The following is a 15,047-nucleotide window of genomic DNA, read 5'->3' as shown; positions in this document are numbered from 1 at the left end:
ATTGCAAGAATTAATATTGTTAAAATTTTCATACTACCCAAAGTGATCTACAGATTCAGTGCAATCCCTATCAAAATTTTGATGACGCTTTATGCAGAAATAGAAAAAAAAAGTCCTAGGATTCATATTGAACCACAACAGAGCTCAAATAGTCAAAGCAACATTAAGAAAGAAGAACAAAACTGGAGGCATCACACTTCCTAATTTCCTTTTATATTACAAAGCTATAGTAATCAAAACAGCATGATACTAGTACCACATAGACCCATGGAACAGAACAGAGAGCCCAGAAATAAACCCGCTTTTATACAGTCAAATAATCTTTGACAAGCTGCTATGGTTTGAATGTCCCCTCCAAAACTTATTAAAACTTCATCCCCAGTGTGGCAGGATTGAGAGGTAGAGCCTTTCAGAGGTGATGGGATCTGTGAGGACTCGGCCCTCATGAATGGATTGATCCATTCATAAATAAATGAGTTAATGGATTAAGGGGTGATCACACAAGGGGAGCTGGGGGCTTTATAAGAAGAGAAAGACCTGAGCTAGCATGCTCTGCCCCCTCTGCATATGATGCCCCACGCCACGGCAGAACTTTTGCGAGAGTCCCCCCCCAGCAAGAAGGCTCTCACCAGTTGCATCCCCTGGGCCTTGGACTTCCCAGCCTCCATAACCATAATAAATACCTGCCGTTTCTTTATAAATTACCCAGTTTCAGGTCTTCTGTTATAAGCAACATAAAATGGACTTAGACACAAAGGCACCAATACACAATGGGGAAGAAGCAGTCTCCTCAAACAGTGTTGGGAAAACTGGATATCCCCATGCAGAAGAATGAAATTGTAGGCCGGGCGTGGTGGCTCACGCCTGTAATCCCAGCACTTTGGGAGGCCGAGGCGGGCGGATCACAAGGTCAGGAGATCGAGACCACCCTGGCTAATATGGTGAAACCCCGTCTCTACTAAAAATACAAAAAAGTAACCGGGCGTGGTGGCGGGCGCCTGTAGTCCCAGCTGCTCAAGAGCCTGAGGCAGGAGAATGGCGTGAACCCAGGAGGCGGAGCTTGCAGTGAGCGGAGATCGCGCCACTGCACTCCAGCCTGGGCAACACAGCGAGACTCTGTCTCAAAAAAAAAAAGAATGAAATTGTACCCTTATCTCACACCATGCAAAAAAAATCAGCTTAAAGTGGATTAAAGATCTAAACATAAAACCTGAAACTATAACACTGCTAGGAGAAAACATAGAAGAAAAAGCTTCTTGACATTGGTCTTGGCAATGATTTTTTTATGACAGCAAAAACACAGGCAACAAAAGCAACATAAATGAGACTACATTAAATTGAACAGTCTCTGCACAGCAAAAGAAACAGCAAAACGAAAAGGCAGTCTACAAAATGGGAGAAAAATAACCAATTTAAAAATGGAAAAGGGGCCTGAGTAGACATTTTCCAAAGAAGAGCTACATATGGCCAATGGGTTGATGAAAAGGCAGCATCACTAGTCATCAGGAAACTGCAAATCAAAACCACAGTGAGCTATCACCGTACACCTGTTAGGATGGCGATCATCAAAAAGCCGGCAGATAACTCGTGGTGGGGACAATGTGGTGAAACGGGGACCCTGGTGCACTGTTGGTGGGAATGTATTAAACGGGTACAGCTGTTACGGAAAACAGTATGGGGACTCCTCAAAAAAATTAAAGATAGAACCACTGTAGGATTCAGCAATCCCACTTCCGGGTATCTATGCAAAGGAAGTGGAATCCGGATCTTGAAAAGATCGCTGCAAGCGCACGTCCACTGCGGCACTGTTCACAATAGCCAAGATACGGAATCAACCCAAGTGTCCCTCGACAGACCCACAGATCGAGAGAGCATGGTGCAGATACACAGCAGAGTGCTGCTCCGTCTTGAAAAATAAGCAGCTCTTGTCATTTGCAGTAGCCGCAATGAACCTGGGGGCATTATGCTAAGTGAAATAAGCCAGGCGCAGAAAGACAAATGCTGTGTGATCTCACTTATGTGTGGAATCTGAAAAAGCCAAACTCGTGAAGACAGAGAGCAGAACGCTGAGTGCTGGGGGAGGGGAACGAGGAACGGGGAGGGGACGATCAAGGGCTGCAAAGTTTCAGTTATAAGGCGAGTAAGTTCTGGGGTTTTGAGGTACGGCATGAGGACCAGAGTTAACAATACTGCATTGTGGCCAGGTGCGGTGGCTCACGCCTGTAATCCTAGCACTTTGGGAGGCTGAGGCGGGCGGATCACAAGGTCAGGAGATGGAGACCATCCTGGCTAACACGGTGAAGTCCCGTCTCTACTAAAAATACAAAAAAATCAGCCAGGCGTAGTGGTGGGCGCCTGCAGTCCCAGCTACTCAGGAGGCTGAAGCAGGAGAATGGCATGAACCCGGGAAGCGGAGCCTGCAGTGAGCCGAGATTGCGCCGCTGCACTCCAGCCTGGGCGACAGAGCAAGACTCTGTCTCAAAAAAAAAAAACAATACTGCATTGCACACTCAAAATGTCCTCGGAGAATAAATCTTGTGTTCCCACCACAATCAAAGGGGGTAGCTATGTGAGGTGATGGATGTTTCATTAGCTTGATGGCAGTGATCATTTCACAATGTATACATAGACCAAAACATCACATTGTACACAGTCAATAGATACAAATTTTTTTGCGATGGGCATCTTGCTCCGTTGCCCAGGCTGGAGTGCAGTGGCGAAGTCATAGCTCGCTGTAGCCTCAAACTCCCAGGCTCAAACAATCCTCCCATCTCAGCCTCCCAAGTAGCTGGCACTATAGGCATATGCCACCATGCCTGGATGATTTTTTTTAGTTTTTGTAGAGATGGGGTCTCACTGTGTTGCCCAGACTGGTCTCAAACTCCTGGCCTCAAGGGATCTTCCTACCTCAGCCTCCCAAAATACTGGGATTACAGGAATGAGCCACGGTATCCGGCCAATAGATACAATTTTTTATTTGTCAATTATCCCTCAATAAAGCTGGGGGGAAAGGTTAAAAATATATACATTTAAATTTCAAACTTCCATGATTTCTTATAGTAATGTTACGGTTTTGGGGTTTAGGTTTTAATCTTCTCACCATGTGGAATTTTTTTGGTGTAAGATCTCTATGAGTTAGGGTACAAACTCCGGGAACTAAGTCAAATTGTCTTATCCCTTAAGAAAAGGAATATTTATTTCGCTCAAGACACACTGAAAGTCCAAGAGTAATAGCTGCAGGCACAGCTTGACCCAGGAGCACAAACAATGTCACAGGGTGCTCTGTTTCACCGGTGCTGGCTTCATTCTTAGGCAGGTCTTCTCTAAAACGTAGGAGAATGGCACTGACGGCCACAGATGCATTTCCTGCTCAGTGAGCCCGGGCAAAGCTGGTGTCTAGCAAAGGTCTGGGGCTGGCCCTCATCAGACAAATGTGATTGGTGCAAATATTTGGCTGACCTGTCCAATGAGGGCCTACCCAGGCCTTTTGGGATGTGTTGATTGGCCAGGTCTGGGTCACATGCCAGCTGGATGGAGGGTGCACGGCTCCCCAGGGGAAGGAGGCGGGTGGGACAGGGGCCCTGAGGACCCAGCTTCCTGTGGTCCAGGCCATCAGCTGTCCAGCGCCATGCCTGGGTGGCCAGTCTTCTCCCCGATGATCTGGATGCTGTCTCCATCACAGATGGAGCTTCTGTCTGATCTGGCACTGTCAATGCCAAATTCTCCTCATTAAGGTCACTCTCGGTGACATTCAGGTACATCCCAGTGGCTGGCAAGGCTGACGCTCCCTTGTCCTAGCGACCTGCCACGCTGCCTTTTGAGAGACTTTCTGGCCATTCTGAGACTATTTCCCACTTGAACTGTAGAGTCCGTGTGTCTATGCACAATAGCTCTCATGTTTTATGGGGACTGGATGTAGAGACGTGATCTCAACAGGTCCTTCTGTCTAGGAGGGGGCCTGTCCTTCCCCTCGCTCAGTCCTCCCCTCAGCCCCGGCAGCATCGCAGCCTTTCCTCCGAGTCCCTGAGCTGCCGATGGACGACGGACGTGCTCCCTTTGCTTGTTGTGGAGGTGGGGGCGGCTTCTTACCCAGAGCGGGAGAGATTACAGGAAAGCACGGCGCAAGCCAAAGCCCGTGCTTCCAGCTGTGCGCGTCTGGGAAGAGAAGGCCGGCCCCAGGAGTCGGGGTGCATTCCCCTCGCCCCCCAATCCTACCCGGCTTCAGTCTCCAGGGTGGGCGGGTGGGGGAGGGCCAGACTCCCTCTGCAAGGCCCCGCCTCTGTCCCCACACGTGGCCCTGTGGCAGCCTCTGCTCCCTCCGTCTGGAAACTGCAGGATCCTCCGACGGGGGCAGCCAGGGGGCGGGGCCAGACCCCACAACCCACCAGCCCCCAGAGGTAGCTATTTTTGTAGCCTGTGTCGGTGAGGTTGGTATTTTAAATGTTTTGACATTTAAAATCTGTGTTGGATACATTGGTGCTGTCTAAACTATCCCGGGGCTGCGGTGACTCACAGGGAATTGGTTTGTTTCCTGAGGCTGGGCCTGGCCTCCCCCGTCCCCCCTCCCAGCAGCCAGAGTGGGAAGAGGGAGTTTTTACCTGCCCCCCGTCTCACCAGCACCTTGTTGTCCTGCAGAAGGTGGACTTCAGCCAGAGCAGCAGAACATGAGGGACGTGGGACGGCCTCAGATCCAGACACCCAAGCAGGGGAGGGCAGAACAGACCCGCCACCCAGCCAGGGTCAGCAGCGGCGGTGGTGGCTCTCAGGAGCCCACACAGGTGGCAGGAGCAAGGGGCGCTGGGCTGGCAGGTGCAGGACGCTGCCTCCCGGGGGTCTCAGTGCCCCCTCTCCATACACGTCCTCTGATCTGTTAGCAGAGCTCTGCTCAAATGGAATGTGAGGGTAAACTCAGGCTGCCTCCTCCCTGAAGGCCTCTGAGTGCGTCTGAGTGGAGCCAGGAGCTTCGGTGGGAGCAGGAAGGACCTCCAGAGGTGCCTCAGCCAGTGCCCAGAAGGGGCCGGGGAGAAAACCCGCCGGCATTCCCACGACCCCTGGCACCTCTCAGTGGCTGCCCTGTCCCATGGCCACCGCCGCCTGCATTAGCGGGACACGGCAAGGATTGTCCTCACCAGGACTGTCCTGACTTGGACTGTTGAGGCCACATGGCTCTGCCCTCCCTTGTGGGAGGAGGTTGGGAGGGAGGTGGCCCCTGCAGCCCAGCCCAGGGAATCCCACGGCAGATACCCCTGGACTTTCTACTGCAATCACAGCCACCAGCCGCAGAGCTAGTCCAGGCCACTTCTCCAAGACACCCAAAAGCTTCTTGGAATCAGAAATTCAGCATGAGAATCCCGGGCAGCTTGGCAGAGAGGGGGCCGCCTCCGTCTCCGGCACAAGATCGAACCCGCAGGTGCAGGAGCCAAAGATGCCAAGATCTGGCTTGCAGAGAAGACCATCTTACAAAGAATCCAAGGCCAAGGAAGATTTTAAAGCCATTGATGGCTGTTATTCCACTGCCCCGGGGAGGGGTGCTGGTTTCTCCACTGGAAGCTGGGCCATGGCCATCCCGGCTGGTTCTGCTGCTGCTGGTCCACAGACATGTCCCCTTCCTGTTCTGAGCAGCAGCTCTGGTTGAGGAGGAGGCTGGGCCACTGCCCATCTGGGGAAGTCACGGCCACCCTGCCTGTGCCTGCAGAGTCACATCTCAGCCAGGAGTCACAGAAGGAGTGGTACTCAGCTCAGGCCAGGCTCAAATCCAGCACAGCCCCTCTTGCACCGGAGTCTTTGGGCAGGACCTCTACCCTGTCCAGGACTCGGATCAGGTGCAGAGTAGCTGTGATGACCCAGCCTTGCGGGTTGATGAGGAAGCTAGAGGTGGGGAGCGGGGGTTCCAGGTGCTGATAACGGGCCCTGTACCTTTCAATGCCCTGAGAGGTAGCTGGGGTGGGCGGGAGGAAGGGGCCTCTATTAGTGTGGGCTGTCAGGACTTAGGAGAACTGTCTGCCCACAGCTACAAGGCCAGGGCTTGGCTCTCCCACAAGACAGGCCTTGGGGTGGGGCAGCCACATGCTTGCGGGCCTCAGCCACGGACACAACATGTCCAGACCTGGGAACCTAGAGGCCAGGGCCTTTGCCACAGCCCGGACACCCCAGTGGTTGTGTTCCTTGCTGTGTACAGGCGGGACCCTCGGGAGGGGCTCATGAAGATGGGGGAGTCTTCGAACTTCTTCCCAGTCAGAGGCAGGGTCAGGGGCAGGCTGAGGGCCAGCTTAGAACAGTGGCCAGGAGTGGCCGTGTCTTCAGGGCAGCCGGGATAGGGCCGGACCTCCTGAACTTGTGTTGATTGAGGGCCTCACACTGAGCAGGCCTGACACCCCAGTCAGCACGGCAGGCATCCCAGCTGGGGTGCATGAGTCCCGCTGCTGGCTCTGACGGCCTCCCCCTTCCTCTCCTGCAGGTCAACACCTTCATGTCCTTCATATTCCCCATGGTGGTCATCTCGGTCCTGAACACCATCATCGCCAACAAGCTGACCGTCATGGCACGCCAGGCAGCTGAGCAGGGCCAGGTGTGCACGGTCGGGGGCGAGCATAGCACATTCAGCATGGCCATCGAGCCCGGCAGGGTCCAGGCCCTGCGGCACGGCGTGCGCGTCCTACGTACGTAACCTCTGGGCCCTCCAGGGGCGGGAGGCAGGCCAGGGCCAGCAAAGGCAGTGAGCGCTGAACCACCCCAAGCCTGGGCAAGGTTTAAAGACATAGGGATGGAGCTGTCAGGCTAAGACCCAAGGGTGCCAGCTCCCCCCGGGGTGAGTGCCATTCTGTACTCTATTCCTCCATCCATCCATCCTTCCATCCATCCTTCCCTCCCTCCATCCATCCATCCCTTCCTCTTTCTATCCCTCCACCCCTCCCTCCTCCCTTCATCCCTCCCTCCATCCATCCCTCTCTCCCCCCCTCCATTCACTCCTCTACCTCTCCCTCCCTTCCTTCCTCCCTCCCTCCATCCATCCATCCCTCCCTCCCTTCATCCTTCCCTCCCTCCCTTATCCCTCCCTCCCTCCATCCATCCTCCCTCCCTCCATCCCTCCTTCCATCCCTCCCTCCCTCCCTTGTTCCATTCCTCCCTCCCTCCATCTATCCATCCCTCTGTCCGTCTGTCCACTTGCTCACATGCTCACTTATTCATTTGCTCAGCAGTTGGCTGAGCGCCCACCCTGGGTCTCACTCATTCTTGCTCACAGGCATGGGGGCAGCAGAGGCAGGGGCATCCCTGCACTCTGGGGGAGCAGGGGCTCCACCAAGGACACAAACACAGGCACCAGGCACCTTCAGCCAGTGATGAGCATGAAGAAAAAAATACCACCACCACCACTCCCGACTACATCTGGCAGCTGGGAGGGGCTCTCAGAGCAGGTGGCATCCTGCAAGTCCCAAGGACCAGGAGCCCGTCTGGGCAACAGAGCTGCAGGCGAGGGGATGGCTGGAGCAAAAGCCCTGTGGTGGGAGGTGCTTTGCAAGAAGGCGGGGCAGGGGCAGGGCAGACGCTGCCAACCACACAGGGCTTGGAAAGTGTGATGGGAACTGGAGAAAATGAAGCCCTTTCATGCCTGAGACCCAGGTCTTCAGTTTGGTTTGCATGAAGTATTTGGCATTACCCCAAGAGAGCCTGGCTCTGGGCTCGGCCTTCCCTGTTCATGGGAACCAGCCAGGGCTTTGGACACGGAGCTCTCAGGGCTGGCAAAGCCCAAGGTGCGGCCCACAGCAGGGCAATGCCCATCTTATCGGAACCCTGAGAACCAGCCTCAGCTCGGGATGGCTGGCTTGCCGACCTCCGAGGTGTGTCCTGGGCCCGGTGTGTGCCTGTTGTTTTAATAGTAGCCATCCGAATAGATTTGAGGTGGCGTCTCTTTGTGGTTTTGATTTGCATTTCTCCAGTGGTTTATGATTAATGATTAATAACATCTTTCATGTGCTTGTTGGCCATTTGTATCTTCTTTGGAGAAACGTCTGAGTCCTTTGCCCATTTTTGAATTGGATTGTTTGTTTTCATGTCGAGTTTTAGGAGTTATACTCTTGAGGTTAACTCATCATCAGATGTGATTTGCAAATATTTTCTCCCTTTCCGTGAGCTGACTTCCACTCTCCTGATGGCATCCTTTGATACACAGAAATTTAGTGTTTATGTTGTTCAGTGTATCTACTTTTTTCTTTTGTGGCCTGTGCTTTTGGTGTCATACTCAAGAAATCATTGCCAAACGCAATGTTGTGAAGTCATTATCTTTTCTCCTAGGAGTTTTATGGTTTTAGTTCTTATGTTCAGGTCTTTAATCCACTTCAAGTCCATTTTTGCATATGGTGTGAGGGGAGGATCCACCTTCATACAAGTGGATATCCCGTTTTCCTAATACCCTTTGTTGAATAGACTGTCCTTTCCCCACTGAATGGTCTTGGTGAAGATCACTTGACCATAAAGGTAAGGGTTCGCTTCTGAGATTTCTAGTCTATTCCCTTGGTCTACGTGCCTATCTTTATGCCAGCACCACACTGTAACTTTGTAGTAAGTTTTGAAATCAAGAAGTCTAAGACCTCCAACTTTATCTTCTTATAAGATTGTTTTGGTTGTCCAGTATCCTTTGAGATTTCATATGAATTTTAGCATAGATTTTTCTGTTTCTGCAAAAAGCATTCTTGAAATTTGATACGGATTGCATTGAATCTGTAGAGTGCTTTGGGTAGTACTGACACCTTAACAATATTATGTCTTCTAATCCACGAACATGGGATGTCTCCCTGCATCTCCCTCAGGCCATGTGTCTCCTTCTCTGAGGCCATATCTCTGAGGCCACATCTCTGTGTCTCTAAGCCCATGTCTCTAAGCCAGTGTCTACCTCCCTCAGCCCATGTCTCTCCCTCTCTGAGCCTGTGTCCAGTCTCTGAGCCCGTGTCTCCCCCACTGAGCCCACGCCTCTGTGCGTCAGGTGCAGTGGGTCTCTGAGCCCATGTCCTGTCTCTGAGCCCACGTCTCTGTGCCTCAGGTGCAGTGGTCATCGCCTTTGTGGTCTGCTGGCTGCCCTACCATGTGCGGCGCCTCATGTTCTGCTACATTTCAGATGAGCAGTGGACTCCGTGAGTACTGGGAAGTTGGGTGCTGGACAAGTAAGTGCTCCCAAAACAGATGGTGGGTGTGGCAGGCAATGCTGAGAGGACCCACTCAGGGCAGGGGTGTGATGAGTCCCCTGGCGACCCCCTGGGCAGGGGTGTGCTGTGACTGGGTCTGGGAGAAGGTCATGGAGGGACAGGTTCAAGGCAGGGGCTATTCAGGCCAGTCTGGTACAGAGAAGGAAAGTTGGTCCTAAGAGAGATGGCCCAGGCAGTTTCCCGAAGGCGAAAAGGAGACATCCCTGGCTCTGCTGGGGACATGGTGGGGGTGTCACCTCCTCATATGGCAGCTGTCAGAGCCCCAAGACCACCCAGGTTGGACCCACAGGGCTCAGCCTGGAGTTATACTCAGGGCTGTGACTTATCGCAGCAAGAGCTGCAATACTGACAAAGCTTGGCTTATACAGCAAAGTCAGCAAAGGGAAAAGACACGTGGAGTGGGGTCAGCGGGAGACCAGATGCAGCTTCCAGGGCCCCCTCCCAGAGGAGCCTCACAGGACAATATGGGGGCCGATCACAGGGGCACCCACTGCCTGGCAAAACCCCTACTGTTTGCACCAACAGTTCAGGTGCAGGGAGCCCCTCTCATCAGAAAATGGAGGAAGTTCAGGTGCAGGGAGCCCCTCTCACCCGAAAATGGCAGCGCCTTCCCAAAATCCAAGGCCCCAGGCACCAGCCAGAGGCCAGCCTTGCCAGCTGGCCATCCTGAGATGGCAGCTTGGGGCCCACTTGTGAGCCCTTTTCTGTGCAGTGGGGCTGCCAGATCCCAGAATAAAAGGCTCCTTCCAGTGACAACCACTGGGGAGGGCACACCTAGGACCAATGAGGAGGAGAAGGCACGAGGAACAGAGTGCGGCCCCCGCAAAAGCTTCTGAAACTCAGGGCTGCCTGGTAGTAATTGAGCTGCCTGGTGAGGGCATGAGATCACTGTAGGGGGAGGCAACAAGCTGAGGGCAAGGTGTGTGGCTGCTGGGGAGGCATGGAGGGGGCTCCTGCCCTGGCTGTTTGGTTAGGCTGGGACCAGCCAAGCCCTGGACCCTTGGATGCACAGATCTGCAAAAGGCAATGCAGGCGGCTGCAAGGAGAGGCAGGGACAGACAAGCAGAGCCCACACCCCACCTAAAGAAGCCGAGGCTGCCGGGCGCAGTGGCTCCCGCCTGTAATCCCAGCACTTTGGGAGGCCGAGGCGGGTGGATCACGGGTCAGGAGATCGAAACCATCCTGGCTAACACGGTGAAACCCCATCTCTACTAAAAATACAAAAATTAGCTGGGCGTGGTGGCGGGCGCCTGTTGTCCCAGCTACTCTGGAGGCTGAGGCAGGAGAATGGCGTGAACACGGGAGGTGGAGCTTGCAGTGAGCCGAGATCGCACCACTGCACTCCAGCCTGGGGGACAGAGCGAGACTCCGTCTCAAAAAAAAAAAAAAGAGCGCGGTGGCTCACGCTTGTAATCCCAGCACTTTGGGAGGCCAAGGCGGGCGGATCACAAGGTCAGGAGATCGAGACCACGGTGAAACCCCGTCTCTACTAAAAAATACAAAAAATTAGCCGGGCGCGGTGGCGGGCGCCTGTAGTCCCAGCTATTCGGAGGCTGAGGCAGGAGAATGGCGTGAACCCGGGAGGCGGAGCTTGCAGTGAGCCGAGATTGCGCCACTGCACTCCAGCCTGGGCGACAGAGCGAGACTCTGTCTCAAAAAAAAAAAAAAAGAAAGAAAAAGAAGCCCAGGCTGGGCGGGAACACGACCAGAACTTGCAGCTGCTCAGGAGAAGCCAGACCCTGGAGCTTGTTATGAAATGTCCCCAAACAACCATTCTCAAGTGGTGTTTTAATTAGCGTCTGAGCCACCACGTCCCTCGGCAGCTGTGGCCCCGGCTGTCACCCTGCCTTGGGGCCAAGAGTTCTGTCTGGGATCTGAGCGCCCCTCTCTCCCCGCAGGTTCCTCTATGACTTCTACCACTACTTCTACATGGTGACCAACGCACTCTTCTACGTCAGCTCCACCATCAACCCCATCCTGTACAACCTTGTCTCTGCCAACTTCCGCCACATCTTCCTGGCCACGCTGGCCTGCCTCTGCCCTGTGTGGCGGCGCAGGAGGAAGAGGCCAGCCTTCTCGAGGAAGGCCAACAGCGTGTCCAGCAACCACACCCTCTCCAGCAACGCCACCCGCGAGACGCTGTACTAGGCTCTGCGCCCCGGAACGTGTCCAGGAGGAGCCTGGCCATGGGTCCAAACAGACAGGGCAGCCCCCACCCGGAAGCCTTGATGGGGGTCGGGCAGAGGCCAGCCTGTGCTGGAGTCTAAGGCCTGGGACCCCCCTCCCAGCCCCCAAACCCTGTTTCTCATCAGTGTCTTCCGGGCTTGTCCCCAACTCCTCCCCACCCCTCCCCCATCTCCTCTTTGAAAGCCAGAGCAAGAGAGCACTCCTCTCCCAGATAGGAAAGGGGCCTCTAACAAGGAGAAATTCATGTGCAGCAAAAAGCAGTTTTCTTTGTTCTCAGACTAATGGATGGTTCCAGAGAAGGAAATGAAAGGTGCTGGGTGGGGCCGGGCCTCGGGCGGCCGGGCTGCTGTTCCCATGTCCACATCTCTGAGGCCTGCACCCCCTCTGTCTAGCTCGGGGAGTCCAGCCCCAGTCCCGCAGGCTCCGTGGCTTTGGGCCTTGCCTGCAGACCCTGCCGTGCAGACCTACGCCCCCCTCCCTCAGGCAGTTCCAAGAAAGCTCCCTGACTCACCCCTTCAGGCCTGGCAAGCTGGGGTCCCACCACCGTGGGGATTCCCTCCCACCACCCTCGCCGCAGGCAGCTGCGGCCCCCAGAGGGGACCACAAGCCCAAAAAGGACAAACATGGGCTGGCCTGGAATCGCCCAGACCCCAGCCTCCCCTCCTACCCTCCCATCCTCACCCAGGCCAAGGCCCAGGAGCTCTGCCAGGACACCACGTGGGAGGAGGCTCAGGCCTCAGCTTCAAGATCTTCAGCTGTGGCCTCTTGGGCTTGGCAGAAGGGACGCCGGATCAGGGGCCTGGTCTCCGGCACTTGCCCAGGTGGCCGTGGCCAGGATGGGGTGCGCGTTCCGTGTGCTTTGCTTGTGGCTGTGCAGGCTGAGGTCTGGCAGCCAGGCCCAGAGCTGGCTTCAGGGTGGGGCCTTGAGAAGGAGAATTGGGACGCAGTGATGGTGCCTGGTCCCTGAGTAAGATGCCAGGTCCCAGGAACTCAGGCTTCAGGTGAGAAGGAGCCGTGTGTCCAGGCACTGCTGGCCGGCAGCCCTGGGCTGAGGCACAGATTCATTTGTCACCCTCTGGCGGCGGCAGCCCTGGCCCCAGCCTCCAAGCAATTGAAAAAGCTGGCGCCTCCTTGGTCTCTAGGATCCAGGCTCCACAGAGCACACGACTGGCCAGGCCCCTGGCTTAAGAAGGTCACCTGAGCCTGAGAGAAGACAGTCCCAGGAGAAGCTGGCCGGGACCAGCCAGGAGCTGGGAGCCACAGGAAGCAAAAGTCAGCCTTTTCTTCGAGGGATTTCCCTGTCTCAGAGCAGCCTTTGCCCTGGGGAAATGGGCTCTGGGCTGGCTGCCTGCACTGGCCACGTGGACCTGGGACCCGGACACCTGGTCTTGGGCTGCGTTCAGCCACTTTGCCTTCTCCGGACTCAGTTTCCCCGTCTGTGAAATGAGAGTCGAAAGCTACAGTATCTGCAGTCACTTGGATCTGGCTGTTGAGTTGATGGGTTCCTTGAACCCCACAAAATCCCTCTCCAACCACAGGACCCTTCGGCTCACCAAGAACGGGGCCCAGGAGAGTCAGGCCCATTCGCCGCACTTCCTGCCAAACTTTGCCTCCCACAAGCCTGGTCGTCAGCCAGGCAGCCCTCCCAGCGCCCAAGGGCCACCAACCCCAGGGAAACAGGGCCAGCACAGAGGGGCCTTCCTCCCCCACAGAGCTCCATGACATGGTCTGCTCTGGGCAGAGGAGCTTTGCTGCCAGCCAGGGATGTCCAGAGGTCAGTGCAGCCCCTACCCCTGCTCACGAGTGGGCTCAGAGTTTAGCAAATGCTAAGGCCCCTCAGGCTGGGCTCTGAACGAGGACCTGGACTCAGAGCCAGACAGGGCAGCGTCAGACCCTTCTCTGGGGCTCCTGGACCTTGGGCCATAACTTCTGAGCCTCAGTTTCCCCATCTAAGAAACAGGTGTGGTCGTTCCACCCTCGCAGCTGGATGGGACTGTCCTGGAGGACCCACCTGGAACAGACAGATGGTGTCTCAGGATGGTGCTCTGAGAGAGGGCAGAGTGGATGCCCCACTGCCCCAGACCCTCGGTAGACATGAGGTCTCCGGGGCGGGGTCTGTGGCTGGGACTGAAGTCGGCTTTTCCTGTTGATGTCTTGATGCTCCTATCTGTGCACTTACTGTAGGTGGGGACACATGTCCACGCACCACAGACACACCCACGACACCTGATCTCGTATCACTAGCTCGCGGCCAGGTCATGATGTGACCCCGGAAGCTGGCCCTGCGTGCCATGAGTGCGTCGGTCATGGAGTCCGGAGCCCCTGAGCTGGCCCCCGGTGACGACGCAGCCCTCACAGCTCAAACGCCCACCCCCACTCCTGCCATCTGCAGTTGGTGAAAACAAACCCCGTGTATCTCTCAATAAAGGTGGCCGAAGGGTCTTCGATGTGGACTTGAGTGTTGAGGGCCTGCACGTGCCCACCCACCCCCTCAGTCATTCACTCATTCATTCAGACACGCACCGACGCAGCAGCCAGCCTGCACTGGGCCTCTTACCAAACTCTACAGGGCTCTGGTCCCAGAAGCTGGCAGGTGGGGAGCGCCAGGATCCCTCTGCTCACAGCCCACCCACCCTCCCTAGTGCTTCAAGGAGCAGTGGGCCCCCTGCAGCGCCTAGTGACCACCAAGGGGCCTGTGTGGGCAAGTCCTCACCGTCTCCTGAGCTTCAGTCTCCTGATCTGTGAGCTGAACACAGAGGCTCAGTGAAGCGGGGAGCCCGGGGTCCCATGACCACTCAGCTCAGATCTCCATGGCCCCCTCTAGCCAGCCCAGGGGTCCTGGCTGGGGTTGTGGGGGAGGGGGCCATGGCCCCATCGAGGCCTTAGCAGTGGACAGATAGGCCCGGGTGCAGCACCGAGCCTCTGGCCCTGCCTCCCCCTCCCTGCAGCACTTAGAGATTCTCTGAGCATTGTTTTCCTGTGCCTGGGGGCTGAGGACTCCTTCCTTCGGGGGCAGCGGGGTGGCAGCAGGGCTGGGAGGGGTCTGGGTGAGGGTGGGGAGATAAGCTATAACCCTGATCATCTAAAGGGGTCTTGGCACACGCTGCCAGGCGCCTCCCTCCCAGCACCCAGCACTCACCTTTACCTGCCCTCCCAAGGGGCGCTGCCCCAGATCCCCACCAGGCTCAGCCTGTCCTTATCTGTGCTTAAAGTGTTAGTGGCCACAGCATCTCCTGGTAACAAAGATCCCCACACCTTAACCCAAAGGACAGCAGAAACACAGGACAACTCCACCCACCCTAGGGGCATGGTCACCCACCTTCCCCTCCGAGCCGCACCTGCCCAGCTCAGAGGTGGGGATGGCTAGAGAGAGGACTCCTGGGCCCCTGATTCAGAAGAGGCTGCAGGGTCTCTGGGAAGACCCTCTCACCCAAAAGCTGCTCTCTCCAGGAAGCCTTAAACCCCCAACAGAGGGAAGCCAGAGCCAGGAGGAGGCCGGATGGGGGCGAGGAGAGCCTGCTGCCTCGGGGTCCCCCTTCCCCTCGGCTGTGCGTGGCCACAAGGTGGGCACAGGGAGAGGGCACCCACCATGTGGAGCCCTTGGGGGGCCTGTGTTGTGCACCCAGAGGCTGAGTGGTGAGCACGGGGTGAAGAGGGGAT

The 15,047-nt window shown here is 55.8% G+C and overlaps 1 protein-coding gene across 1 annotated transcript in view; it reads left to right on the top strand.

Annotated features, from left to right (window-relative positions):
- NTSR1 (neurotensin receptor 1) overlaps positions 1 to 13,840 on the top strand; it is a 51,289-nt gene extending 37,449 nt beyond the window's left edge. The window contains exons 2-4 of the mRNA XM_032142758.1: positions 6,458 to 6,659; positions 9,038 to 9,128; positions 11,099 to 13,840. Of these exons, the coding sequence (XP_031998649.1) occupies positions 6,458 to 6,659; positions 9,038 to 9,128; positions 11,099 to 11,348 (543 nt within the window). The 3' untranslated portion in view covers positions 11,349 to 13,840. The remainder of the gene's footprint in view (positions 1 to 6,457; positions 6,660 to 9,037; positions 9,129 to 11,098) is intronic.
- The last annotated feature ends 1,207 nt before the right edge of the window (positions 13,841 to 15,047 follow it).

Source organism: Hylobates moloch, unplaced genomic scaffold (genome assembly GCF_009828535.3).
Source record: "Hylobates moloch isolate HMO894 unplaced genomic scaffold, HMol_V3 SCAFFOLD_21, whole genome shotgun sequence".
In the NCBI taxonomy this organism is placed as follows: domain Eukaryota; kingdom Metazoa; phylum Chordata; class Mammalia; order Primates; family Hylobatidae; genus Hylobates; species Hylobates moloch.
The sequence above is the reverse complement of the archived record's forward strand: the minus strand, read 5'-3'. Positions and strand labels throughout refer to the sequence as shown.